Source organism: Zonotrichia albicollis, chromosome 2, assembly GCF_047830755.1.
Source record: "Zonotrichia albicollis isolate bZonAlb1 chromosome 2, bZonAlb1.hap1, whole genome shotgun sequence".
NCBI classification, from domain to species: Eukaryota; Metazoa; Chordata; class Aves; order Passeriformes; family Passerellidae; genus Zonotrichia; species Zonotrichia albicollis.
The window spans coordinates 43,493,419-43,521,148 of NC_133820.1; the positions used below are offsets into that span (position 1 = coordinate 43,493,419).

Below are 27,730 nucleotides of genomic sequence, written 5' to 3' on the forward strand. Positions count from 1 at the left end.
CAGAGAACAAAGCACAGGAAACCCTTGCATAAGGGCAGTAGCTGAGAGAGCTGGCTTATGCCAATAAATACCTTGCAGCTCCCATTAGGGACTCAGAAAGGCAGACACTGTAACAAAACCACAAAGCAGAAACCAGGCCTTGCAGTGATCAGCACATCCTTCCTCCACCTCCTTCAGCAGAAGGCAGAAGCCAGCAAGTGGCATCCAAATATCAGCTTAATTCAGCACTTGGGAAGCACAAGCACATTTAGGCTGGGCAAGAGGGACACAGCTCCCCAGCAACAGAATCCTGCAGTTGCTGAACTGAAGTGGCATAATAGGCACAAGGACCCCCATGTCCATCCCAGTTGCTGTTCTGTCCATGTGCAGCACTCAAACAAAAGCTAATCCCTCTGAAAAAGATCAGTGAAAGTGGAGGACAAAAGCAGCAGCTTTTGTAGCTGAAAGTTGCAACAAGACAGCAGGACATGGAGCTATCCTGCAGCTGGGATGCACTGGCTAGGCAAGGGAAGTGAATGTACACAGCGACGCTCTCTAATGGGAAGAGCCTGGCTCTCAAACAGTTTTGTCAAAACAAAGCCTCTAATGAGCCAGAGGAAAGTAACAGCTCTAGCCCAGCTGCAATTCTTAACCACTTGTTTCATTTTACACTAGGCACACACCCTCCTCCCTCTAGGAAGAGGGTGTGCTCCCAGCATCAGATCCCTGCACACATACCTCTGTCATAAAAATTTCAGGAGCAGACTTTCTGTCTCCTCAACAAAGTAGCTCTTTACAGCTATGTATGGGACACAGCAACACAAAAATTCAGCAAATCAACTGCTGCACATTGTAAGTACCGCCTCTTTTGGCTAAGACATTAAATGTCTGCAAAAGAAACCTATTAAAGAAACAGCTGATAAGATCTTGATATACACACAGACCAAAAAACGTGTGCAAATCCTCTCTCAAATTTCCAGATATTCTAGGTCACATCCCTTTGTTGTATCTTCCAAAAAACCCAAGTTGCTGAGATTAAAGTCTGCAGCCCACCTTATCCAAGCAGTCTTTACCCTTACAAGAAGGCAAACCTGTGGTTCATCAGAACCGCTACATTCACATGTTGAGTGCAGCAGACTGAAAATCTTGCTGCAGTTCAAATGGAGCTAGCAAAAGTTTTAACAAGTGAGTGACACAGGCTTGACACAAGGCAGCACTGCGATGTTGATGGTGAATTCAAGCCACCATTAAATGCTTTTGCCTGCTGGGCTTTCAGCTTCATGGATTGACAGAATCCTTTGGGTTCAAAGGGACCTTAAAGGCCACCTAGTTCCAAACCTGGAACCATGGGCAGGGACACCTTCCATTACAGCAGGCTGCTCAGAGCCCTATACAACCTGGCCTTGAACACTGCCAGGGCAGCTACATCTTCTCTGGGCAGCCTGTGCCAGTGCCTCACCACCCTCACTGGGAAGAATTTCTCCATTATACCTAACCTAAATCTACCCTCTTTTGTATGAAATCTGTTCCCTCTTGTTCTATCACTATCTGCCTTAAAAGTCACTCTCCCTCTTCTTAAAAGTCCCCTAAAGTTCTGCAAAGCTGTTGCAGGTCTCCCCAGACTTCAGGTTACGTGCCACATGCCATTCACCCTCACTGCTGTCATGTTACTGTGCACAAACCTCATGGACAGTCACAGGGACAGCACTGCATCTAACCCTGCAAGCAGTCTGCTCCTGTGGCAGCAGAACACCAGCACAGCTCAGTGGAGAAAAAAACAAGAGGAAAGCAAATAGAAATAATACATTTCAAACTGTATCTACTTCTCCTTTAGTAACACGAAGAAAATAAGCAGGAAGTTTGTTGTGCCAAATTTGGCGAAGGAGAGAGATGAAAAATGAAGTCCTGACAGGACCTGAGTTGCCAGCATCTCTGAAGAGATCCTAGACATCCCATTAACACTGGTTCAGATAGCTGTTTCTTCTCATTCTGGAGAGACTGCCAGGCCACCCACAATCCCACAATGCTTTAAGCAGTGCAAGGTTGTCCTACATTTGCATTAAGCTGAGCCAGGAACCCTTAAGACACTGACAAGAAAGCATTTTCCAGTGTCCCTTTGTGAGCCCTGCAAACACTGACATACCTGTCCAAGTAGTTGACAATGTTGGAGTTTTTGTTTTCCCTCATCACAAGGATCTCATTAATAATCAGTTCTTTTTTGGGCTGCTGCTGCAAATTCATCTGTTTGATTGCAACCTGCAGTGAAAAGAGATCAGGTAAAGCATTATTGCAGGAGCCCCCAGAAACCTGCCAGTACCAGTCAATTTAGTCCCACATCCACATGAGGGAGGAAAAACACCTTTGGATCATGAGGCCACTGTTTCATCATCAGCTACTGAATTACCATTCCATAACTCTGCAGGTTCCTGCAGCCAGTCCATTTCCACTTATGATGGATGATAATGAAAAAAAGAACAAGAGGAATTGCCATTTTCACACTGGACTTTAGTGTCACAGCTGGATAGCCACCTCCCATCTACAGGTTTTTGCTAACAAAGAAGAGATCCCCTTGCTCTGGTATGGAGTGGTAAACTTTTTGTTTCTGAAAGGATTATTATATATTTTATTTTTATCTTGATGTTTCTGAAAATTTTTTGGTGTTTTTTCCCTGTTACCATGCAAATTTCGGCTTCTAGAAATCTAAAGTAGGGTGGGTAAATAACACAACCGTGTTTGGTACTTCAAGGTAATAACACTGTTTCTTTTGTCACAACCAGACCTGGGGGAGAGAAGCACCAATGTTAAGATAAAAGGCTGAAAATAAATGAATTTGAGTCAGCTTTATGTCCAGTCATGCCTGAAGGGCAACAGGGATGGATTTGTCAGCTGCAACCCTTTGGTTTAGTAACTTTCTTCCTGTTTTAGGATGCCTGCTCTGCATGTATGTATGCAAAGAGCAGGAAGGAAGAGTTACAACATGTTTGTAACTCTTGTATTCAAGTTTCCACACCATCAGTACTTTGTGAGAGCCCCTGGCCCTCAGAGGCTCTTTCAAATAGTAAACCTGCTCAGCACATCTGGAGGCAGAGATAATTCATAGAGGTTGCAACTCAACAGCCTTTGGTATAATATTTAGGCAAAGGGAATGAAGTGAAACTACAAAACTGCTTTACAAAACTGCTGCATGCAGAGAAAGAGGCCTGGGTGAATGGACTGGAGCCAGCAACTACAGTAACTCACAAAAGCAAGGATTAAAAAAAAACCAAGTCACAGAGTGCCAACATAGATGGATACAATTAGCATTTTGATAGTATAGCAGGGAAGACTATAGAAAAATCCCAACACATGAGAAGGCAAGAGCAGGCAGACGTGCTGCTTTTCCACAGTACTCATGAAGGCTGCACTTTAAGAAGACAAAAACAAAACCCCAGGCTGCTCTTTGTACAAGATCAGAGAGAAGAATGAAAGATGAAGAAAGGGAGGGCATTTTATGCAGATAGAGAAATTCCCAGTGTTTCCCTGCACTGAGCTCCCGAGTTCAGTGCACTTCACAGAAAGGAACGAGCAACAGCATTACAAAGTTACAGTGATCCCAAATGTAGACTTAAAAATTCAGGGCCTGAACACATTAGCATAATGGGAACGATTTAAAAGTCTGTTGTAATACAAAAGTTCAAATTTTCACATGGGAGTCACCCAAGGGGTCCAGAAAGAAAGCAGAAAACTATCAAAGAACTTCCCCCTCTTATGAAATTTGTCATTGCTTCAAAATAAATATAAGAACCCTTCCTTAAAGGCAGCAATTAAAGTGTATTAATTCTTCAGAAGCCGAAAAAGGAAGGGAAGGAATTTCAGCAAAAAGTACAATTATGAAATTTGCTGGTGAATAACTGTTACATTGTACAAATGCAAAGTAGACACATGTTGTTGCAGACTTCCATAAATATATCTGGAATAACAAACTTTGATCTTTTAAAAAATCCTCCATCTAGAAATAAAGGTTTCCACAGTTGCTGTATATCCATGACTACTAGTTTATGATGCAAGCAGTAAGTATGGCACTTTTTAATATTTGTGAGGGGAAAAAAAGAAAAGACAGGCATTCCTTGTCTCACAATTCAAGGACAGAAAGTAAGTGGGCAAAGGGTGTCTGCAATTGAAGTCTGTTCTATTCAAGTTAAGTCCTGTAAGTGCAGGAAGCAAAGGAGCAGAGGGCAAATAAGAGCTTGTATGGTGACAGGCAGCAATCTTGGGGAAGAAGAGAGAAACTTTTCCTGAGGACCTACTCGGTCCAAACATTTGCTTCTAGCAATAACAGAAAGAATCTTTATAAATATGAAATGATTCCGTAATCAAAACTTGTGAAGTAATTTTTTCCAGTTCTCTGCTCAGACCACTCAACCATGTCTCATTAGTAAGTAAAGACCTCATTAAAAATAAGATGTCATGAATCCCTGAAAGAGAGTCTTTATTTTGTAGCATCAACTTGAACTTTTGGGACACAATCCAAAATCCACTGCTGTGGTACTCTGGCAGCACTTACCTCCTGTCCTGTAGCTACATCTATTGCTGTGTAAACTGTACCTGAGGCTCTAAACAAAACAGAGAAAAGAAAAAGAAATTATTTGTTAGTATCTCAAAGAAAAAGTGAGAGCTTAACACATGCCCCTTCCCACTTGTCTCTCTGAAGTGCTCTCAATCCCATTCCTTTACATGCAATAATTCCAGTGGCAAACATAATCTGAAATATTTCTGAGACAAGACTGCTGTTGAGGGAGAAGCCAGAGGATTTATGGGAAGAAGAGTTCCTAATAAGGAACACTACGGTCATCCAAACCCTTGCTGCTAAAAGAGCAAGCTGTAGGACTGAGTTTTTTCCATTTCAAGTGGCATGACCACACTATCCTGGCTTGCAGAATGCCCAACATGATAACAGAGCAACAGGATCAGCTGAAGTAAACAAATGGGGCATTGTGGTGAGGAAAACAGGAGTTTGAGCCTCGGCACAGGGATCTGACTGCAGATCTGCGTTGTGCCTCAGTACAGTCTCTCCTACAACCTCTACTTTCCCCCTACCTTGCTCAAGGAGCACAGCACACGCCTTGAGGAGAGCTGATTCAGAAGCAAACCTGTACACTGAAGATGGTCTTGCAGTTCTTTCCCTGCTTGTAGCTGTATTTATCAACCTGATCATCTAATGGCATAATTTCTTATATTACAACACAATTCCACAAAAACCCAGTCCCTGTAACTTTGCCGGGAACAGGAGAAGATTTGGGGGGATGCGGAACTCAGCAAAACAGCCAGAAGCAAAAACAAAAATAAGAAAATAAATAAGCAACCAAACAAAAGAAACATTCTAAAGTATCCCAAAGAGCCCTTCCAGCAAGCTAACTTAGCCTGGTTTCAGTGAATTCTTCTTAGCATAAGGAAGTGAAATTTTTAGGACAGAGAAGAAGCATATACTGACCCCTGTCCAATCTTCTCAAAATTCGTGTACTTCTTTTTTGGATCGCCCACACTCACGATACTTCCTATAAAAAACCAAAAAAAAGAGGATTTTCTTAAAGGTCTTTTTTCATACAGCTACAAGAGCTAACTGTAAGAACAGCTCCATTGACCACAGTAGGCTCTGTCTCATGAGCCACTCATCAGAAATCCAGAGGCACATGGACACCAAGGAAGTCCTCAGTTATTTACTCAGTTATTATCCCAGTTGCAGCATTCCCCTGTATGGGGATGTATCAGGAACTTCCCTCCAGAAATAATGGGACACATCCATTAAGAACATTTAACCTTCACTGGCAGTCATTACTAGGTGCAGGATGGGGATAGACAGGCCTGACACATGGAAAAACTGAAATTTGTTGGAAACCTGCTACTTACACTCCCAGGTTTAACACCCTGGATGATCTAAGATGTCCCTGCACTGCAGTGTCTCTGAATTTGGAGCTGGGCTCTCAATCATCTTGGAGGCAACAGTCTGTTATAAACTAGTCAAAGATTTCCCTACAGCATGACAATTTGTAGCAGCAAAAAAAGCATTTATCATCTTTTTCTACCAGCACAACCACAACCATTTACTGACCCAGTGACTGGGCTGCCAGACTCAGGAAAGTAGAGAGAGCCAAACCTCCCCTGCCTGTCCTGGGCAATGCTCAGCTGCTCTTCCAGGAGCCTGACAGGCAGCACAGGTTTTAGCAGCAGTTACCCGCATCCCTCTGCTTTTGGAGAGCAACCTGAGACCACCTCAGCTCATTCTCCCAAAACCAGAAGTCTCTCATTGCCTTCCTCAAAGGGAAAAGCACTTTGTCTGGTGCTCCACAGCACAGGGCTGCAAGTGGCTGCAAACTTAAACTGATTTTGATAACTCCCCTACAGCAGGCAGGAATGACACCCTTTTTAGGGGGAAGGAATCAGAGCCAGCAATTTCTAGAGCTCAGCTGGGAGCCAGCCTCCTCTCTAACAGCACCAGGGTGGCTAAAAGGATCAAGGGATGCAGAGCAGCACCCGAGCTGGTGTTTGCAAGTCCCCGCAGCTGCCGACATACGGTGCTGCTCTCACAGGGTCTGGGGCTGAGCCCCAACAGATCAGTGCTGGCAAAGAAACTGCTCGTGGCCATTAAGCCAAGAAATTCAGGAGCAAGAAGAGCAAGAGCAGGCTATTTTCACACACCACTGGAGAGCAGCCAAACCCAGATGGTTTAGGACAGACAGAGGTAGAAGTAGAGAATATCATCCATGTTTGGAGAGGAGGGCAGGAAGAGAAATTTGGCTTCACAAAACCCACTCCACAATTACAGAAGCAATGCTGTCTGCCCTGAGGACTGGTATTTCTGGACAAATATTCAAAAATTTTCCTTTAAAGCCTAACACAGGCTACAAGCTCAGACTGCAAATGCTTCCCCAAGGCAAGGACTGGACAAAATGCTGTGGTGACAAGTGGCAGTTGCCAGTTTTGCCCTGTTTAATGCTGTATTTCCTACCTTCCAAAGAGTCAAGTGAGCATTCATTAATGTTCTGCTGAGAGGTAGGGATTGAGCAGCCTCCTTTTAACCTTTGCATGCATTTAGCACATATTTTGCATGTGTAAATATATTTTTGCTTTACAGTTTTAATCATTTTAGTTAAACTAAAATGTCCAAACGCTGCTTCTCTGCACAACTATAGCTCCATTGCCCTCAGTGGAAAGACATTTTTACTTAGATTAAGACTAAAGATTAAAACTTCATAACATTTTTCTGACTAGCCCACATATAGAAGCTGACACCTGGAGCAAGCAAGGTGTCAGAAGGTACATCTGCTTCCCAACACTCCCAAAAGTAGCACTTGCACTTCTCTGCATGACTGAAGTGGGTGTATTTTTATTAGAATAGCACTTTTTTTTCTGCCACAGTTGCTGGTCGCCTTGCCTGGTCACAAAAATGTCTTGAATCCTTAATGATACAAAAATTCTGCTAATTGAGTTAGTGAAGTTGGTATTTTGAAACAATGGGTGTGAGTTTTCCGACAGCAAGCAGTTCCAATTAATAAACCATCAAGTCAATTTAGGCTCTATTTAGAGAAATTAGTTACTCAGATACCATTTTAATATTTTAAATTTTTTTTTAAAGTTGTACCCTCAAGTCTTCATCTAACTACTAGACTCTTACTCCTAAAATACTGACAAATATACCCTCAAACCAAAGAGGCCAGCTTTATCATAGAGGTGCTAATACAAATTAAGTCAACTGACAGGCATGGATGTAATTAATACAGGATTAGTAGTTCAAAGAATTAGAAATGCTCTGCTCTAACAAAACCTGGCCCAGGCTGAGGATAGCAATCAGTTGCATCAAAGAGCTGGTTCAGCTGTTGGATATGCCACAGCACAACCCAAAACCACCAGGCAGCAAAGGAGACTTGCACTGAAGGTAGGAACTGTTAAAGACGGGAGGACGCATCTGAGAGACTTGATGAATTTTTCTCAGAAAAAACCCACCAGTTTGGCTACCCACAAAATGTTAAAGCACTTAAAAATAACCAAGCGACTTTACACCATGATACTGAGGAAGGCAAACTTGGGGATGCATTAATTTTCTCTCCATCTTTTAGACACCTTATGTCTAACATTGCAATGTAATCATTCATGTTTCAGAGCTGCAGAATAAGAAGTGGAACGATCTCAAACTTCATAGTTAAATAGATGTTATTTATTCGGGGCTTGTTTTGCAGAGCCTGAGGATCTGCAGCTCCCTGGGGACTTCAGCCAGTATCACAGGGGCTCAGTCTAAATTCAAGCTCACCCCTTACATCTTCCCCCAGTTTTGTGTTGTGACTGTGGGCCCATGCCTCCAGTAAGAGATCACAAAACAGGGAAACATTTCAGCTGGTTGACATTCTGAGAAACCAACACAGCAGGACCTGGAATTTAACTTTTTTAGAGAACAAGGACATACTTAATTTTTCCAGTATCTCTTCATCTGACATTTTTGGCTTTTTCTTCTGCTTCTCCGTGTTCCTGACCAGCATGTCAGGTGCTGTTGTGCTGTTTTCCGAGGGAGAAGAGATAGGAGAGGTGGCCACATCTCTGGTAGGCGGAGGAAGAGGGTCTATCACAGAGCGGGTGTATATCTAATTTTGTTGGGAAAAACACACAAGTCAGGTGAAGATTTAAACACTTCTATTCATCCTGTTACTGTTGGTGTCAGGGATGCATTTCTATAGCTGCTTTGTTAGCAACCAGCATCACTAATCAAGGACTCGTGCCCCCACAGCCAGGCAGGTGACAACACTGATGTACTCTGCCTGAAGGAATGGCTCCCACTGCCTCCCTCCTGCTCCCAGGCAGGGTTCAGCATCAAGCCATGCAGAGGGACAAAGAGCGACAGGCAAGGCCTGACCGTGATTGCAGCACTGCAGGCTGAACAAAGAATTTCTGCTCACAGATTTGGTGTGTTCAGGTCGTGGAGCTATCTCAGGGGGTGGAGCTGCATCGTCTTCATCATCCTCATCTTCAGACACTGAGGGCACTGCAGGGGTCTCAGAGACAGCCTTCACATTCTGCATGGAGTTGCACAAACAGCAAAAATCAAAACCCAATCACACATTATGAACAAAATCACAAACATTGGATTAAGCTCCTAACAGAGACTGCACTGAAGCAAGTGCAGAAAAACAATAATCAGAACAGGCTGGTGAGTTACAGTGTCTGAAAAATTCAAACCCAAGGCTCCTGGGTCTTCATGGGAAATGGATGTGCAGTCCAACACTGCCTGGCACAACTGCTCAGACAGAGCTCCCCATCTGCCTGAGTGACATCAACCCTCTTCCCAAGGACCTGAGAAGACCTGGGCTCTCTCACTGCTTTCCCAACATTCACACAGCTGACCAGTAGGTTTTGGGACACCCAAGTTTGGAAATATCTGTACCTATTTATACTGTCTCTCAGGGCTTTTTGCTTGCCTCAAATCGTGACCATTCAGTATGAAGATTTCAGACTTTAAATGCCAGAATTCACATCAAACTCTTAATGGTTTCTCCAAAAGTTAGGTGGTCAGGGTAGCATCCCTTCTGGTATGGTGATTGAGAATTAATTAATTAATGTGAGATTTTGGAAGCAGAATCTAGAAAAATCTTTTCAAATCCCTTTTTAAATTACTTCCCATAAGAATTTACAGAAAATTAGGAACAATTATTTTCTTTAAAAACAGTTTTTCAAGTGGTTAAAAAATTATCTGGAATTTTCTGCAATACTGTGATTAGGAATGAAAGTCACTTTTAAATTTATCCATGTGAAACTGGATTAGAAGTTCATTACATCCTTTACACTACAAACATTTCAGAATAAACTTGGTAAGGTCCTCAACCCACTAGACCAGTTCTGTTTGTGCATCATCACCTCCCTAAGAGTGGTGGGGGGAAAAGTATTAAAATCCTCAGAAAGAGGGGGAACGCAACACAGTATTTCACTGAGCCTAAAATACTTGAAATCATCATCATCTTGACAAATAATTGTCAAAATGCACTTTACACAACAGAAAAACCTAGCTGGTCAAAAACAACAAGGAAAAGCTATGTACTGGGAATTTCCTAAGTATCCCCAAAATTAAAGGTTGGCCTGAGGGAGGGCATTGGGTATCTCAGTAGACTGTTAACTATTGCTTTTCTCAGGATTTACTTAAAAATCCAACCTCAGATATTGAAACTTCTGAGGACTGACATATAATGATGTGTAATAATGAAAAATGGCAGAAACACTGTTTCTTTTTCCAGAGTCCCAAACGATCAGATCTGAATAAGCTGCCTTTGGAAGGGAAAAAAACAAGGCAATTCTAGGTAATGACATGGCCATGATAAAACAAGAGCTGAGGGAATTGTGGAGTTTTATGAACCATCTTACACTGAAAGTTTTGTTTCTTCTATCTCACAGGCACACACAAAAATTTATCATGTCTCCTAACAAAGCAAATAGGAGTGGTGCCTGCCCTGGCAAGGACTGAGTAAAGGTCAAGCAGAGAGGAGGAGAACCTTTTATTTCCTGTTCTGCTAGAGATTAGTCTGGTTAACCAACATTAGCTTTAGTAAATCAGACCTCACAGGTTAGTAAATAAACTTTGTTATAAAACAGTTTACAGAGAAATAAAACTTGACAGCAGAGTGGTTATCAAATTCTCGGTGTAGAAAAAGACCAACTTCTATGAAAACAGACCTATTTCTACTAATTAATTCACTAATTTCCATTCACTAATTCACTATAAATCCTACTTCCATCTGCTTTATTCCCCATCAGTTGAAAAAAAAGAAGTGAAAGGAGCACACCTGTTTTTATAAACATGAACTGGCTATACAAATATACATAGTTTAGAATTTAAAACATTGAGCAAACTACAAGTTTACAAGTAATTAACTGGTTTTTGCAAGTTTTTAAATGCCAAGATACAATGTGAGGCTTACCAATGTATTAGATGAATTGTAATCCTCGGCTGATTTATCTGAAAGACAGATAATAATGCCATTATAAATGAGTTATAAATGGGGAGAGGAGCAAGGAACAAGCTCTCTTTAGAAAAGGCAGGAAAAAAGGCTGCTCCCAAACTTAGCTCCCTCACTCCAGCTTCCCAGAACCAGCTGAACCCTGGAAGATATAGGAACAGAAAGTAAATTAATGCAGACAAATGCAGGGGTCACAAATCCCGGCAGCAGGAGGGTGGAATTGCCCAGACCAAAACCTGAATGAATATTGTCCTCCATCCATGTACACAAAATATTATCAATGACTAAGTTCCCAGCAGAGGCATTGCAGCTGACTCCTGACTGCAAAATATTCAGTCTCAGCCACCTAAACTTCCTGGAATAGCACAGAGGACCCCACAAGTCAACTGATGGGCTTCTCATTTGACTATCCAGGCACATATGGGGAATATTTGTGCTTTTATCCTTGCTTGGAGCCTTCCTAATTAGTACCAGATCTGGTGACATGGTTCTATCCCCCTAAAAGAACCAAAGTAGGGGCTAATATTTAGAAAGGGAAGGAGTTGCAGTTGAAAGGAAAAGGAGTGGTGGTTGCAGATGTCCTTCAGAGGGCAGATAACCCATAGAAAGAGGCACAAAACCTTGGCAGCTTCAACTTTTAGAGGAACTCAGCCAGCAATTTTCAAGCTGAGGCCCATTCCTCAACCATGGCACATGGGAGCAGAGAGGTTCTCACCCCAAGTACACAAAAAGCAACATCCACACCCACCCTGCAAACTGAAACTGGTGCAAAATTTAGCTGCCTGTTTTCTCTGGGGACTTCGATCAGGGGGGACCCAGCCCCAGCAGTCTGGGATCTGCCTTCCAGATGCTGGCTGTGAGCATCACAAAAAGTATGTGTTTGGGAGGCTCAGCCAGTTGACTGACCTCCTCTTTTGCAGTTATGCTGGGCATCCAGATTAACAGAAGAGCATTTTAAAGGAAGAACGGTGCCTGAGCAGCCAGAGAATCTCATTCACATTTTCCCTGAAAAGAGAAACCTACTTGTTGATTAAACAAAAGAAGCCCCACATGCCCTGACCACAGAGAGTTGGAAAAAGCAGCCACATGAGACCATCACCATGTACCTGTGAAGCTCATGTACTTCTGGCTGTTGGAGATCTTCTTGGAGTTGTAAAACTCCAACACATCCAGCACTGCCTGGGGGTTCTTCTTCTGCTCTGACTTGGTGATGTTGGAAGTCTGCAGCAGGCGTGCCCACTGCTCCGGCATTCCCTGTGGGAAGAGGCACCTTGGTAACACACAGATGCTCTAATGTGCACAAAACATAAGCTCCCTGTCACTGTTCTGCCCCAGCTTTTGGAGTTACACAGTATTGTGAGGGAAATAGGGAGAAAAGAGGACAGAAGAGAAGAGGAAAGAAAATGAGGTGGTGAATGGTGAATGTGTGTGTCCCTAGCCAATGCTTGTGTTACAAATCACACTTGGGCATGTAAATGTCACTCTGCTCTTGGGTCTCTGGGTGACTCCCAGGTCCTTTGCAGACCAAACTCAAAAACCAGAAAGGAGAAGAACCAATTGCTGCACTTTGGGAAAAGCCTCAAAAAAAAACCCCAAAACAAACCACAAAATCCTTTATGCACAGGTATTCACATACTTATGTATACCCAAGAAAGAGTACAGAAGTAACATACACTTCATGGCCTCCAGCACAATGGACATGCAACACTCATTTGGGTCTTCTGGTAGCACTAGAGTTCTTTGCTAACAGCAGTGTGGTGCCCTCTGTAACCAGAGCTGGGAAAGCAGAGGTGTTAACTCCACACCTGAAGCTCAGAATTTCATTATAGGGACATAATTTCAGCCAGAAAAAAAACACACCTGGGAAACAGCCAGACTTGTGCCCCTCCTCACCAGCAGGGATAACAGTTTGTGTGGACTAAGTGGCAGAGACTGGGATCCATGAGCAGGGAAGTTATCCTCCCTGTTCAAAAGGAAGGCTGGATGCACCCCCAGGTAATGCCCCACTAGTACAGCTGGGGTAACCTGGGCAAGTCTAGAGGCTGCCATGCCAAACCCACGTGAGCACATGACAGGGCAGGGGAATAAAGTCCCTGAAAAAGCAGCACATTACAGACAGGTAGAAACACCTTGTTCACAAACAACTTCTGCTGCTAGGAAATACTATCTCATAACCAAAATAAGAGTGAAAATACGATGATGAAATATAATTCTGTCTTTACAGTATTTTGCATGTCAATAAACAAAAAAAAACCCATCACACATAAAAGCATCTGACATTTAGCCTTAGGGCAGCACATACATGTTCTCTCCTAAGTAGCTGTACACAGCTGTGTGCCTCCCAAAGGAAAAGTCTCAGAGCCCCACTTGGGGGACACAGACTATGCTACAGAATTATTTCAGCTCTACAGGGGGAAGGGAGGGGAAGGGAAGGGAAGACAGATATACCATGTTTAGCTGACCACAGCAGCCAAAAAACCAGGAAAGGAAAAGTTTGCTGGCAGCCTGAGCTCCTGGGATGTGCCAAGTTTGACAGTCTCTCAGCATGAATTAGTGGGTAACCTCTGCAGATGTGTTTCAAATGAGATCAAACTAGATGATGGTAATAGCCCTTTCGGCATTAATATATAAAAGATTAATGGGCCCTGGCTCCTCCTAGCAATAAGCTAAACCACACAGTTCTCTCTTCCTCCAGCTTTACTTACTGTGAATTCTCCCGTGACTGCATCAAACCCCACATGAATCGTGTGTTCAAAGTCTGAGGGGAGGGAGATCTCCGGCCGCTCTTTCTCTTTCTTCTTATTGGCTGCAAGAGACAAAAACAACAACAATTTAAAAAATCCATGCATCAAGATCTAAAATCTCCCCAATAGCTTCTAATTCACCTACACAATCGCTCCCCCACCCCATTTTTGCTAGTCATAGGATTTTGACCTGAAGCAGACAAACAAAGTTTAAAAATTTTCTGTCCACACTTAAGAGCAACCACAGTGAGTGGATAACAGAAATAAAAGCCCTGCAACACAGGACAAACATAAAAGAAGGAAACTGATATTTTCAGTATGTTAAGTATCAACTAGTGTATCTAGACTCAACAGCATGAGAGGTATTTACCTTAACTATTCACTCAGACTTACACAGGTCAGAGTCAAAAGCTCTACAGTGGCAGTAAGTGGAAGCCAGTCAGTTTTGAACACATATTTTTATTTGTTGTTTTAAGCAACCTTAAAAATCCCAACAAAACAATATTATGTACTTTTAAATATGCACTTGCCTCTCATACAAAAGCCAGAGACAAAATTAACTACAAATACTGCTTAGAAATTGCTTCCTTTATCCTAATTCCTCAAAAGTTTGTGAAGAAACCTAATTATAATGTGGGATTCTGTTATAAAATCTTATGAGCAAAAGCAGTTCTATTTTTTTTTTGCTCACAAAATGCACTAAAGATAGTTTTAATAACCAGCTTTAAAGACATGAGCAAGATAGCAGAATCTGGCAGGTGAGGAGCAGAAGTCACCAAGAAACAGGGAAGGAAATACATCAAAGCAGATGCACCCTGCAAATTTTAAACAGGGGTCTTCAAACAAGATTATCATAATGCATTGGATTAAGTTCATCCATATTCATTGTGTATTAAAGACTCCACCTTCCTTTTAGCATTTATTGTATTCAAGATATTGAGATCAGTTCAAGGAAGAACAACATTCTAGTTGGCTCTGCTGCTACTTGCAGTTATAAAATCAGCAGAGCCAGGAGAAGGTGAGCAAACCATTCACATTTCCCAGCTGCTCCCCTTTTTTATCCAAAGCCAAACAGAATTTGTTTTGTGGTCGACACTGCCCAGCGCACTTTTGGCAACAAGAAGGCCAAACCCCAGGTGTTTGAGAAGCCTGCAAGGCTGACAGTGTAGCAATTCTTTAAGACACTGCTGTGGTTGCAGTGTAGAGAGGCTCAGGGCTGGCCCCAAAGGACTGAATCCCATTTCCTTCAGTGCCAGCTCTGGCACTGTTCTCTGTATCATTACAGAGCTACAGTTGTACAGAGTAATTCTGGAGAACGAAAAGGATCAGATGTTCCATTTGGGACACGAAGATGGAACAGATTGTTTTTGATCCCTCTTTCAAACAAAGGGGATGAGGGAAGCTGAGTCACAGAGGAGTGACAGTGCCAAGGGGAAAAGAGCAATGCTGGAGGAGCCATCCCTGAGAAGGGAGCGAGGAGGAGGCTGGTTGGCAGATGGTGAGCATCTGCAGCACAGAGGCTGCTGCACGCACCAGCGCCGAATGGAAAGCCAGAGGCAAAGAGGCGCAGGGAGCGCCATCAGAGCCAAAATATCCCATAGGTCTGCCCACAGGATCAGTCCACTCTTCCAAGCCAAAGACCCAGGTGCCATCTCAGCCCAGAAGCCCAGGTGAGGAAGAAGAGCACACCTCTACCAGTGCTACTACACAAGAGCTCTGCACACACAATGAACACCCACACGTGGTCCAGGGCAGCTGCCACAGCAGAGCTGAACATATTCCTAAACAAAGCTTAAGAGCATTAGGTTGCTATCCAGAAGTCTTAGGTATTTTTTTTTATTTCTACATTCAGGCAGATCTGACAGATCTAGAAGCCTAAACATTATTAAACCATTAATAATACAATTGCCTTGTAACCAGGTGGTATAAGGGAAAAAGAACTAAAGAGAAAGGCAGTCCCAGTCTGACTAAACACTAAAGTCCCTTTTAAGTGATTGCATTATCTTTGCAATGAGCTAAAAAGACTTGAAGAATCTTAATTTAAAAAAAAATACAAAAGCAAAATAATATCATATATTTAAGATGACCTACCTACCACCACCAAAGGTTTTATTCCCACAAACACCTCATCACCTTCTCATTCCATGTTCAGTGCTGTTATGAGAGCATAAATTTTTCTCACAATGCTCTGGCAACTTGAGCTGCAGCTGTGAAGCATGATGTCTGACCATGCAGCGAGGCCATCCTGAAGCACACTGAGATAAGAAAGGTCTTCACCACTGCTAACATGGAGTAAAGTGCTCCCAGTCACCATGGAAAGGGCTCCTGGTTGCTGCACACTGTCACCTTATGGGAAAATCATTGCCTCTGTTTGAAGCTGCAGCCGAGCTGAGCAAAGTTCAAAGGAGATAAATGTGCCCCATTCAAGCCAGACTGACACCCTCAGTCTGGCACTGATGAGTCCCCTGAGCCCAGGAAAATTCAAAATATTCACGAGTCCTGCTGAGAGCAACAAGTCACACAAACCCTGCATCCTATTGGGCAGGACTCACCCAGTATTAAACCAACAGGTTTTTTAAATTCCAGATTTGTGGTTTAGGCTTGGACATGGAAATGAGGACTACAAATTACATCCTAAATTTTGAAGGCAGAGCATGACACCTTCAGAGCTGCCTGGCAAGGGGTATAGCTCAATGCAAGTGTGCAAACATGCATGAGGCCCTGGATTTATGCCCCAGGTGTACTTTATACAACACTTCTGCTCATGTACAGGGGTAGCAGTAATTTGCTCAAAATTACTTTCCTCTAACTGAATGGAAACCAACCTTCCTTTTAAAAAAATAACAAAACTTCTCTTTGGTTTGGCCCTGAAATAATTTGTGTGTTATTTTTTAGTTTTTATTTTTTTAAAAGAGAAGTGTTGTGAACACTGAAGAATTTTCCTACGTTTAAGCAGCAAGACACAATAGGAATTTAGCTGTCATCATGAGACTAGAAAGAAGAAGTTTTCATAAGATGGAAATCGACCAATTTGAAGTGAAGGTAACAGTGTTAAAGGAATTTTTTGCTCAACAGGAATTAGAGGACAGAAGCAGCCACTCTCGTTTGGGCAGGTGTATTGCAACAGAAGGCTCTGCTGGGCTTGGCTAAACAAAAATCTCTCATGTCTTGAAGCATCTGCCATGTTGGCCAATCTTCAGTAAACATGGGCAGCTTTGGATCAGTCGCAGTCTGTCTGCTGATTTTCCCCAAACCTTCATTTTTCTCCTTGTTCGTAGTTCTCCTTCATAATCCAACTCAAACTAGCATTTCAGGTTCTACTTCTTTTACTCCTTTACAAGTTTCAGGTGATTTCTTTGATCTCTGGAACAGTTCATCCTAGAGATTTAAAAACTCCTCTCCCTTAAGTAAGTGAACACAAAAATCCTGCAGCTTTTTTAGGATTCATACTCATAATGGCAAGTTCTAACCCAGACCCTGCAGACTTTTAACATTGAGTTCACAGGTTTCTAGATTGCAGGCTCAAAACCTCACATTTGTAAAACAATCCAAAGTTGCCAAAAGTACCAGATAAGAATAAAAATAACGTATGCCACACTCAATTTGTAGACAATTATCTACCACCTTGCTTATTGAAATTAGTGAAGCTATCATTTCAATTAGTCTTTTCACTAATAAAAATTAGGAAGCAGCCTGCCTCCTGAAGGCCAGGGAGTTGAAGGTATTTAGTCTTCACTTCAGTTACCCAGTGCTTAGAAACCATTGCAATACAGAAAAAGCTGATGTATTACGAAGAGGAACTCCAAAAAAATAGGTCAGATATAAAAAGAAACCAGCACATATTAGGAGATGATTTTTTTTTTTGCATCACTTCAAAAGATTCATAGGAGAGAGGTTTTTTTTAAAATATCCTCATCCTAAAAATTAGAATTTCATGTACAGTTCACAGTTCCTATCTCTTTTTCCATCTGTTACAGTCCCTTGAACATGAAAAACTCCTTCAGTTCACAAGAAATATGCAAGAATTTTTAGTCACAGAATGTTCTTAAAAGCAAGTAGACAATGCCTGACCCAGACATTATAACAGAGTAAATGGCCACGAGGCAAAATATGACAGGTCTAGTAGGAAATTGCATATTAGTCTTGTATAACTCAAATTATTTGCTGTTTAAAGAAACAAAACAAGCAAAAGACTTCCCTCTGCTCTCTACCAATTGCCAATGCCAGCTTTATTGGCCAGCTTGTAATTGGCACAAAACCTTATGGTTTTCTAGACCATTATGGACAAGCCAGGCTGGGAAGTAACAGAGCTAGTCCCAGAGCTAGTCCAGATTTTCAGGGACACTGTTCTCATAATTTACAGGAAAGGCAAAGTAAATTTAAAAAAAAAAAACAAAAACAAAAACAAAAACAAAAAAAAAAAAAACAAAAAAAAAAAAAAAAAAAAAAAAAAAAACGCTACAAGAAAGGGGGCCTAAAAGAGACCTGCAAAAGGATTTTGACAAGGGCATGGAGTGATAAAAGAGTGAAGTAATTAAAAACAAGAGAGGGCAGGTTTAAACTAGATACTAGGCAGAAATTCCTCACTGTGAGAGTGGTGAGGCACAGGTACAGGTTGCTCAGAGAAGCTGTGGCTGCCCTTCAGAGGTGTTCATGGCCAGCCTGGATGAGGCTCTGAGGAACCTGGTCTGATGGAAGTTATTCCTGCCTATGACAAGTAAGTTGGAGCAAGATGATCCTTAAGGTCCCTTCCAACCCAAATAATTCTACTATTCTATGATCCTGTGGAAAAAAGCAAGATGGATTAAATGCCAAAGGTTTAATCATTACAAAAAATGCAACAACCAAGATAGAAGATTCATAAGAAGAGATAAAATACTGTACTTTTGTCTCCTGGCAAAATAGATCGGTAAAACCGATCCTTCCTCTTCTTTTCTTCTGGATTGGGAGGCAGAGGTTTTGAGCCATGGTTTAAAGTCCCGGGATCTTTGCTTCCTGAACCAATCATAGTGCTGGTATTTCTCATTGGAGGAGCAGGTGGTTTGTCTTCTGCTTCAACTCCATTGTTAGACATCTTCAGCTGGGGAGGCCGTTACTGGGAATTGGGAAAGAAAACAGGTTAGAAGCCATATTTATTTATTTATTTATTTATTGTGGACTAAAACCACACACTGCCAAGTAAACCACAAACAGGTATTTGCAGATGGATCTGCAACCTCAGCCCAACCATTAACCCAGCGCTGCTGTGTATGCCATTAACCATATGCCCAAGTGCCACATCCACTGGCTTTTTGAACTCTTCCAAGGATAACGATAGCAACACGAACCCCGCATAAAAATGTGTGTCAGCACAACAAATTCTACTCAAAATGCCTTTTCTTTTTCTGTTAATAAGACTATGTTCAATCATTTGCATTACTGATCACTGAGAAAAGCCTGTTTCAGGATACAACAAATTCTCAAAGAAACCATGGAGCAGAAGTCAGGGTGAGAAGGTAAACATGATTTAGTGAAGAGGAAGGATACCTGAGAAGAGCCAACAAGTTGCTGAGTTTGTAACACCTCTCAGATCCATGCTAGCTCTCATAAAACTGCCAAAAGGTTTCCATCAGTCTCCAGCACAGCACAACACAGAGAATGAAGTTTGTACTCAGAGTTTTGATGCAGCTGCTCAGGCTCCTTTGCTAAAGAGCTGCTGAGTGGGTTCAGAGGCAGAGGTGGCTGCAAAGCCCTGAGCTGTACCCCCTCAGATGCAGTGCCACAGTCCTTGGGTGTGCCAAGCCAGCCCTGGCCTTCCTGCAGTACCTGCACACTCCAGGAGCAACTCCAACTGCCAGGAAGTTGATTGCATTTTGTTCTGCTGGGAGGGTCAAACGAAACCAGATCCCCAACACACACTTAAATCCATAAGTAAATAATCCCTGCTGCGCAGATTTAAAGACGGAAGCTTGGGAACAGGGTAATAGATTATTCTGCAACAACTAACTTGTTCCACCCAAATGAGATCAGCATTACTCCCAGCACAGCCTGGCTGCAGCAAGATCCTTCTGGAAACTAGAATTCATCTGCACTATGTTTTCTTTCAAAAGTGAGTTGGGAGTTAACCGCTGAATAAAGACCAAAGTGGGAACAATTTCTGTTTGGGTGGAAAAAGCAATTCAACGGCTTTACCACTTTCACAGGCAGTAAGGGAAGTTGCTTCACTCAGGGAAAGTTGCAGCGTGGCAAGAAGTCAGAAGCTGTTTGCTCTCTGCAAGTAAGAAGTTCAGTTACAGGGCTGAGATCACTGCTGACTGCCAGGGAGCCGCTTTCCATAGGCCGGACTCAGTGTGACACTGAGTTACACTGAACACCTCTCACCACTGCACCACAGCCCTATGGCCACACAGCACCCAGCCAGCCTTCAAAGTCTTCTTTGGCCAAGCTACTGATCCTCAGAGCAAGTGGCAAGCTTTGGACCCAGAGCACACTGCTCTCGCTGCTCTGGGGAACTAAGGCAGGCAAACACTGCCTACGGAAGTCACTCAGCAGCAATGTGCCAGATTTTGCCAAGAGCAGTTTCCCTGTTGCCTGCCAAGCCATGGCTGGCCTGCAGCTCCACCTTTGCTTCCATTGATTGATTCCCAGTTTCTTCACAGCTGCCCTTAAATGGGAGGGTTGGCAGTGTGGTACAGCCTGTAAGGCTTTGGGCAAGTCTTTACACACAGGGAACTTTGTAAAAGGTCCGCCCCTAGCCCCATTCTCCTTCCAATACAGCTATGCAAAGGAATATTAAATGACAGACTAGCATTTGGGGATTGATTTTAATGGTGGGACAGCTTTGGCATTTGGGAGGGGTGGGGGGCAATTATCTGTGCACTTGTCTGGGAGTGTCCTCACATGTGCCCTGTGCATGTCCCACCACTCACACTTCAGCCTCATGCCATTCTTAGGTATAAAACAGAACAGAACTAAGTGACAGCTGGGGTGCCAGCCATGAAGGGGTTGGTGCAAATGAATACTCTCCGTGCCTAAGCAGTGGAAAAAAGTCTAAGCTAAAACCCAACTGATAATTTTGACAGCCACTGCTGCACATGTATCTTGTGAAACATGAAGATCCTGAGCCCTTCCTGATGGGCTTTGCACGTCACAGTGTCAGCGGCTGGAACTGAACTGGCACAACTAAACCATTTGAAACAACATAAGCAGCAGTGTCCCATAAGAGATGCATTCTCTGCTTTGATCTTATTTAACCACGAAAAAGCAAATTGCCAGGAAGGTGCTAGGAATACACTGCAAACAGGGAAGCAGAAGGAAAAGGAATGTTAGCAGCCCTCTGCCTGCCAAACAGACCTCCCCAGGAGTGGCACCACATTTGCTGCTCTAACAGCCTGATTTACCCCCAACGGGGTTTGAATAAAGGTGCATCCAAAGATTCCCCCATCAGCCAGACTTCCTGGAGCTGCAGGCATGGCCGGGATGGAGACTGACTCACTTCTGGGTCCCTCTCCCACTGAGCAGAGGTCAGCATACCTGCTGTCAGAGGCACAAAACTAAGCAGGAGAAAGAGTAAAGTTAACGAAGTTGGGGAATGGATGCAACATCAGATCAAAATAGAGCAGTATGTGGCTCCAGGCTGGAGAAAAAGAAGTGAGAGGAAGAATAAAAAAAGCCCCAGATTACAGGCAGAGGCTGGTCTAGTGTTGGAAGAAAGAAAGAGAACATAAGGAAAAACCTCAAAAAAAAAAAAAGAGTATAAGAAAAATCTCTGGATGTCAAGAATCCTCCCCCTCAGTTCCACCAGTGTAAGCCCCCAGGGACATCTGCTCTCAGTTTCTTCAATATAAGAAAGTTTTTCAAAATCCCTCAGTCAGAAAGGACAGCGCATAAGTGAATTACTGTTTTACCGCAGGGATAGAAACTGGCAGTACAAGCTCTTGTTTATCTTACATTATTCCCTGAAAGAGCAAGTAACTGCTGAGAAGTTACATAGTTTTACAACCAATATTGTTTCACACCTATTTGATAACTGCACCTTTGCTGTAGGCAAAGCCTATAGTACACCCTCTCATTTTCCTACCATCACTCAGGTTCACAGACCTTTCTCTTCATCAAAGTCTTATGTTTGGAGTTACATGAGCTGTTTGGAGATGGGGGGGTAAGAGAAATCCCTTGATCCACAAAACTAAGAGGCTGATTCCACAGAAGTTCCCCCCTGTAATAGCTGCACTAGAGGGTTCCCAAAAGCCTTGTGCCACTATATATTTAAGGGGGAAATCAAAAACCTGCTTAAATAAATCCTCCCATTGCAATACAGAGGTCAAATGCAATATCATTATACTTTCAACTTCTATTGGCTTCAGAGTAGGCAGATGAAACCCTGTCCTGACAGAATTATACAGCCAAGGCAAAGCTGAGGGCCCAGAGCCAGGCCAAGTGGTTACAGAGGTAGCCATCTCCCTCACTGCAGCTCAGCTGGCTGTGCAAATTCTCTTCTTCCTAAAATAATCTCCTGCCAATTCACATGTAAGCAGGCTTTAAACAAACCCCCTCATGTAGGCACTGCCCGAATTCAGAGCACCAGGCAGTCGCTTCCCCAGCCGGCAGAACACCAGCGCTAGGCCACTGAAATGAGTCACTCAGCTCGGCACAAGCCATTCCATTCCAACAGGAATGCAAAGCATCGCTGCTCTGAGTTATTTCCTTCTTCACACCAGCACGACTCTGCCTTGAGAAATCCATCTTAGGTTTCCACGGAGTGATTAAGTGAACAGTGGAAGCAATGAAACAGCACATGAACTTTTCAACCAGAGTCAGATGGGGGAATACATTTTAGCTGCAGACACAATTATTCTCAACTACTATATATATTAAAATACCAGCACTCAAACCAAACTCCATAGACACCACTAGGGAAGGCATAGCTGTAATGTAGGACTATTGTTTCTGCAGACATTTGAGAGTACTGAAAGTTTGAGTTGTTTCAGCACACAGTAATAATGATAAGTTTTATTACATACTGCAATCTGTGACTGCTGCAGTCAAGTTATGGTTGCCTTCAATGCACCCCTATCCCTTCCAATCAACTTTTGCAGGCCATTAGCTACATATCATTGCCCCAGACTCAACAGTCCAACAGCAAACCTGTCAAACTCTCCTTTTACACCTACTAAACACTTATGCAGACAGGAAGAAGACAGACCTAGGCAGATGGCGCAAGCAGAAGTAGTGAACAAGCAGGAGCTGTGAACAGAAAACAGCACCCACAGGTGCCAAGAGTGGCATCCAAGAGCTCAGGGTACATTCACAGATGCAAAGATCCATGCAGGTCTGCTGATCTTTGTTAAGATGATATAACACAAAAGACAATCACAGAATCATTAAGGTTGAAAAAGACGGTAAGATCATCACTCCAAGCATTAACTCAGCACCATGGTGTTAACCACTAAATGCCACTCTCAAGTGTCACATCTACATGCCTTGGAAATTGTGAAGTTTATTCCTAAACTACAGGCATAAACTGTAGTACAGGCACAGCCTCCTGAGACATTCACCTTGCAGAGTGGGACCCAAAAGTAGGTGGGACATTCTGACCCTACTCTAGCACACATACAAGCAGAAAGAAAGAGAGAACAAAGACCCTTTATGTATGTCATTTTTCCTTCCACTTAACTTGAGCACATCATTTCAAACCTGCTGCTCCATGCTGAACTCTAGTTTTCTATCAAGCTGCTTGTGTTCTCTTTGCATTCCTTAGCAAGACAGACATATGACTGATTGCTAAAACAGAAAGCAATTAAAAAGTCAGAAAGGCTGAAACCTACGCTGCAGTAGATGCCATACAGATAACTACATCCAATGCATACTAATTGCAGGAGTCAACATGAAAACTCATAAAAGAGACATCTATAATTCATGCAGTCTGGCAAGAGAGTAGCTGTAAGTTACTCACTACAACTTACAGAAGAATAAACTATATTAAACAAGACGGGGAGGAAGAAGATGCTCAGCAACTGCTCTTTCCTCTCTGCTTACTACCAGAAGGAAATCTCCCATTTTTCCAAGACACAAGTATTCTGTTGTTGGCAGGGTGAGGAAAGGGTGTCTTGCTCACAAACAAAAAAAAAGAGAGAGTCTTAACCTTTAATTGAGCTGATCCTTATCAGAACAAGTGTTTTACCTCTGCACCAGTATCCCTGCATCCTTCCACCCCATGGCTAGAAATTACTTGTGAGCACACACAGTTAACATCACCTCCTTCCCCCTCACACTGCCCTGGTGAGAAAGAGCACAGGCTGTGCCCTGCTCTGTTCAAACACATTGCAAGCAGCAGATTCCCTCCCTGTGTGTCACGCTTCCATGCAAATCCCAGCAGAAAAAGTAACATCAGAGTTTACCAGCTGGGTTTCCACACAGGATGAAGACAGTCATTCGTTTTTTATTACTGTACGTGGGACCAAGTCTCAAACACCAGTCTCACGCTGAAGGAAGGGCACCCCACGCCTTCCACCTGAAAAAGAGGCAAGAGGTGTCTTCTTCCTCCACCCAGCAGCAGATGGGACCAGGAACACATGCTGTCACAAAAAAGGCAGCTGCAACACACTCTGAGGGAGGAAACACCGATCACCGCATTTAGAGGTGATTAAAAAACCCTCAGAAACCCTAGCATGGGGCTGTCTCCCCAACCAGTTACTGCACATCTGAGCTCTGTGTAAATGTGCCAATTAAACCAAAAAAACCTAGGACCAGCAAAGCACCAGCCCAGACTCTGCATTTACATGTAAACTACAACAAACACAAAACAAAAATAACAACAAACAAACAACACAAAACCCCCAACAGACTAAAGAACGGGCTTGCATAAAGTTCAAACAAATAATTACAAAACAGCAATGTTTACTGATGTCTTTTTAGAACTTACCTGTTAGATCTCTGCAGGTGCTGCCAACACCTAAAGATGCAGATGAAATTGCTAAACTAAATGAAAGAGTAATCTCTCAACATCAGTATACATGTAGAAGAGAATGCATCCACTGCTGCAGCACGAGTGGGTGGGTGGGTGTGAGGAGAGGGAAGAGAGACGCTCTCATGGCAGATGGCCAACTACCAGTTGCAGTCTTGCTCCACTGCAAGCATTATTTCCATTGTGCCAGACATAAAGGATGACTGACCACTTACAACTCAACAGGAAAAGCTGGACAGTCCCATGGCTTGGAATTTTAAAAGCTGAAAGTCTAGACAGTCCTTTTAAAAAAAGCCTTTCATTCAATCCCAGCAGTTTGGGCTAAATGCAAGGTGGGATTCCCTAGCCCAGATTTTGCAGGAGGATGTGGACATCCCTGTAGTGGGCAGGAGAGCTGCAAAATCTCTCCCTGGGCAGATATCCACGCTAATCCATCCTACCGCAGAGATATGCTTCTAAAGAAGAACAGACTAATTATAACCACTCGATTCCTAGCAACAGAGTTCTCTTTTCATTCAATCTAAGGAAGCTTCTTTCTGTTTTGTTAGAAAGAATCAAGGCCCAATGTTCACCATCTTCCCCAGTGTGGGCCCATGCATGACCACTGTGACAGTAACCCAGGCACACTGAGGGTTTTAGAAGCACTGAGGCAGGTCAAGCCCTTTTCACCGCATTAGGCTTGAATCCAAAACCACAGAGAGGCAATGCCAGCTTAAATTGCTGTGTTTAGACTTGGCTTCAGCTGTTGCACAAATAAATGGCTGTGTCAAACAATAACCACTTCACAATCAATGCCAGCTATGCCCAAGTACCTGGAACACGTGATGAACTCCCCTTAATTGTGCTCCAGTACTCAAACTTGGAGAACTGCAGAGATCAGCTTTGCCTGATCCCATCCCTGGGCAGCAGCCTCCTCATTTTCACTAAGCATTTACCCACTCCTAACAGTGCTTTTAAACAGCCCAAGAGAAATAGATTGCATCCATATTCAAGGAGGAAAAAAAAATAAAATCCAAGCTGCAACAGAAAGAACCAAGAGTATCGTTTTTAAAAGTTCTCAGCCCACAAATCATCCTCCTTATTTCCTCATCTCCAGAAGTGCTGCCTCCCCTCCCCCTACATGCCTGAACAAGCAAGTTGGCTGTTGCAGATGTCAGGACAGGCTCCCTTTTCCAGCACAGCACAGAGCAGCCTTGGCTCTGGTTCTGCTTTTGCTCACAGGAGGGCAGGGCTTCAATCGCACAAGTCAAAGTAGTCGCTGGAGTCAGAGCTTACTAAGCAGGGTGGGAAAAATAAAGGCCTCTTATTTTAAAGCATATCCAAAACCCATATAAGCAGGTTTCCTGGAGGAAATCTGTGCTCCAGAGGAAATGACTAGAAGCAGCAAAAAGAGAATATATTAATGCACACAGTTAAAACCACCCCCACTACTCCTGCCTAAGTTAGTTGGCTCAGAGTCCTAACTACACATTAGCAGCAACAGCAACTGAGAGCAGCTGAATCATTAATCATTATTCCATTCAAAAGTTTCCAATGCAGGAAGATGGACATGGCAGTAGATTTCAATTAAATAAAATCACAAAGATTGGTTCAGTTTCAAGTTGCTTTGTTAAAAGTTTTGGTTCTTCAAAGCTGGGAAAAGAGGGGAGAATGAATAGCTCTCCAAAGACAGGATAAGCTCTGCATCAAATATGAGGTTTTTGTAGACAGACTGAATTTAGAGACAAGCACCATCAAATATCCAGTGCTGCAAAAGCTAATTTAATATCAGTGAAGACAAGCAATTTGAGAACTGCACATAAATCTGCTTCAAGTTTACAATGATTACTCCTTCAAGTGCAATACATGAAATGTTCTATGAGCAGTTCACTTATAAGGGAAAATGAAAAAGCCTAAGGTGGTTTGCAGTTTCTCCCCTAATTAAACTGTCACAGTGGTTTTCTTTGCTGCAAGAACACCACCTCCGTGTTTATAATTATATGCTATCTAGCAAAACTCCCTATTCCACCTACTTGATGATTCTAGAACATACAGGAGGAACCATAGTGGCAAGGTCTCACATCCCTAGACTTCCTTACTTGTACCAAATGCACTGCAGAGCATTAACTAGTCCATTAAGAATCATCATCGTTTAATTTAATGAGCAGCAGTTTGTTTTTAGGAAGCACCATCAAACCTTTTATCACATCATTTACTCAGATTCCAATCATAGTTACTGTATGTCAGTAGAGAAAAGAAAGCTGTATAGGACTGGCACAAAGGAACTGCTGTTTCTGCAATATATTACAACCAAGTCTGCATTAGCGCTCAGTTAAATAAAGCCCATGAGCCAAGTGAACTATTTTTACTCCACTGAACAAAAGGAAATATAACAACATCATTTATTACAGTGGCAGGCCCATTTTAAAGCACTATGTAATTAGGAGTAGGAGTTAATTGCAAGGCTAGATATAGCAGGCAAGGTTTTCCTCAACATCTTTGAGCAAAGATCTGTGCTTTTCTGGGGCACAGATCTTCTTACCCTCTGCTCTTGCTACAGTTAGTGACCCAAGCAGCTTTCAGCAGGATGCATGGATCTTCACTGCTACCTATTTAAAATTCTCTTTTTCTCAAGAAGCAGCAACACTGCAGCCATAAAACCCAACCCAGAGGAGACTGACTGAGCTCCCATTCACAGCCCTGTCAGCATCTGAAGCAAGTGACTTGCTAATTTCCATCCAATTCCCAGTGGACAAGCATCTACATCATACAATTAGTGACAATATGAACTGCACATTCAGCAGAATTGGGATTTCACTGATGGATGGACTACGATGGATTGCCAGTATGCACGTTTTATTCATCTCAAGACTGCTTTGTCAGGTTATAGCTTGTCCTTTGTGTAGTTAAAATGATAAAAATCTTTTTATGGCCACTACTGGGCAGACAAGAATCTCTCTATAGACAATGTTGTACCTTTGCTAAGGGGTGGATAAAACTCAACCAATTTCCAAAATGAAGACAACAACCAAAGACAAGATGCTCTAGGAAGTTGTATGAGTTAAGGCATTTTGTTCAGTACAGTATTCCCTCCCACTGCTTTAAGTAATCTT

The 27,730-nt window shown here is 42.8% G+C and overlaps 1 protein-coding gene across 9 annotated transcripts in view; it reads right to left on the reverse strand.

Annotated features, from left to right (window-relative positions):
- The window catches only part of PAK1 (p21 (RAC1) activated kinase 1), a 93,360-nt gene that overhangs the window by 12,017 nt on the left and 53,613 nt on the right, over positions 1-27,730 (reverse strand). For 7 of the 9 annotated variants that reach the window (XM_014273059.3, XM_074534995.1, XM_014273056.3 and 4 more), the window contains 9 exons: positions 18,581-18,791; positions 13,658-13,758; positions 12,059-12,206; positions 10,914-10,951; positions 8,904-9,020; positions 8,417-8,591; positions 5,450-5,513; positions 4,523-4,571; positions 2,123-2,235 (listed from right to left, as the gene is read on the reverse strand). In XM_014273059.3, coding sequence (XP_014128534.2) covers positions 2,123-2,235; positions 4,523-4,571; positions 5,450-5,513; positions 8,417-8,591; positions 8,904-9,020; positions 10,914-10,951; positions 12,059-12,206; positions 13,658-13,758; positions 18,581-18,770 — 995 coding nt within the window. In that variant the 5' untranslated portion in view covers positions 18,771-18,791. Of the gene's footprint in view, positions 1-2,122; positions 2,236-4,522; positions 4,572-5,449; positions 5,514-8,416; positions 8,592-8,903; positions 9,021-10,913; positions 10,952-12,058; positions 12,207-13,657; positions 13,759-18,580; positions 18,792-24,072; positions 24,186-24,596; positions 25,122-27,730 lie in introns of those variants that run through there. The other 2 variants (XM_026798202.2, XM_005495478.4) reach the window with 2 other exon arrangements.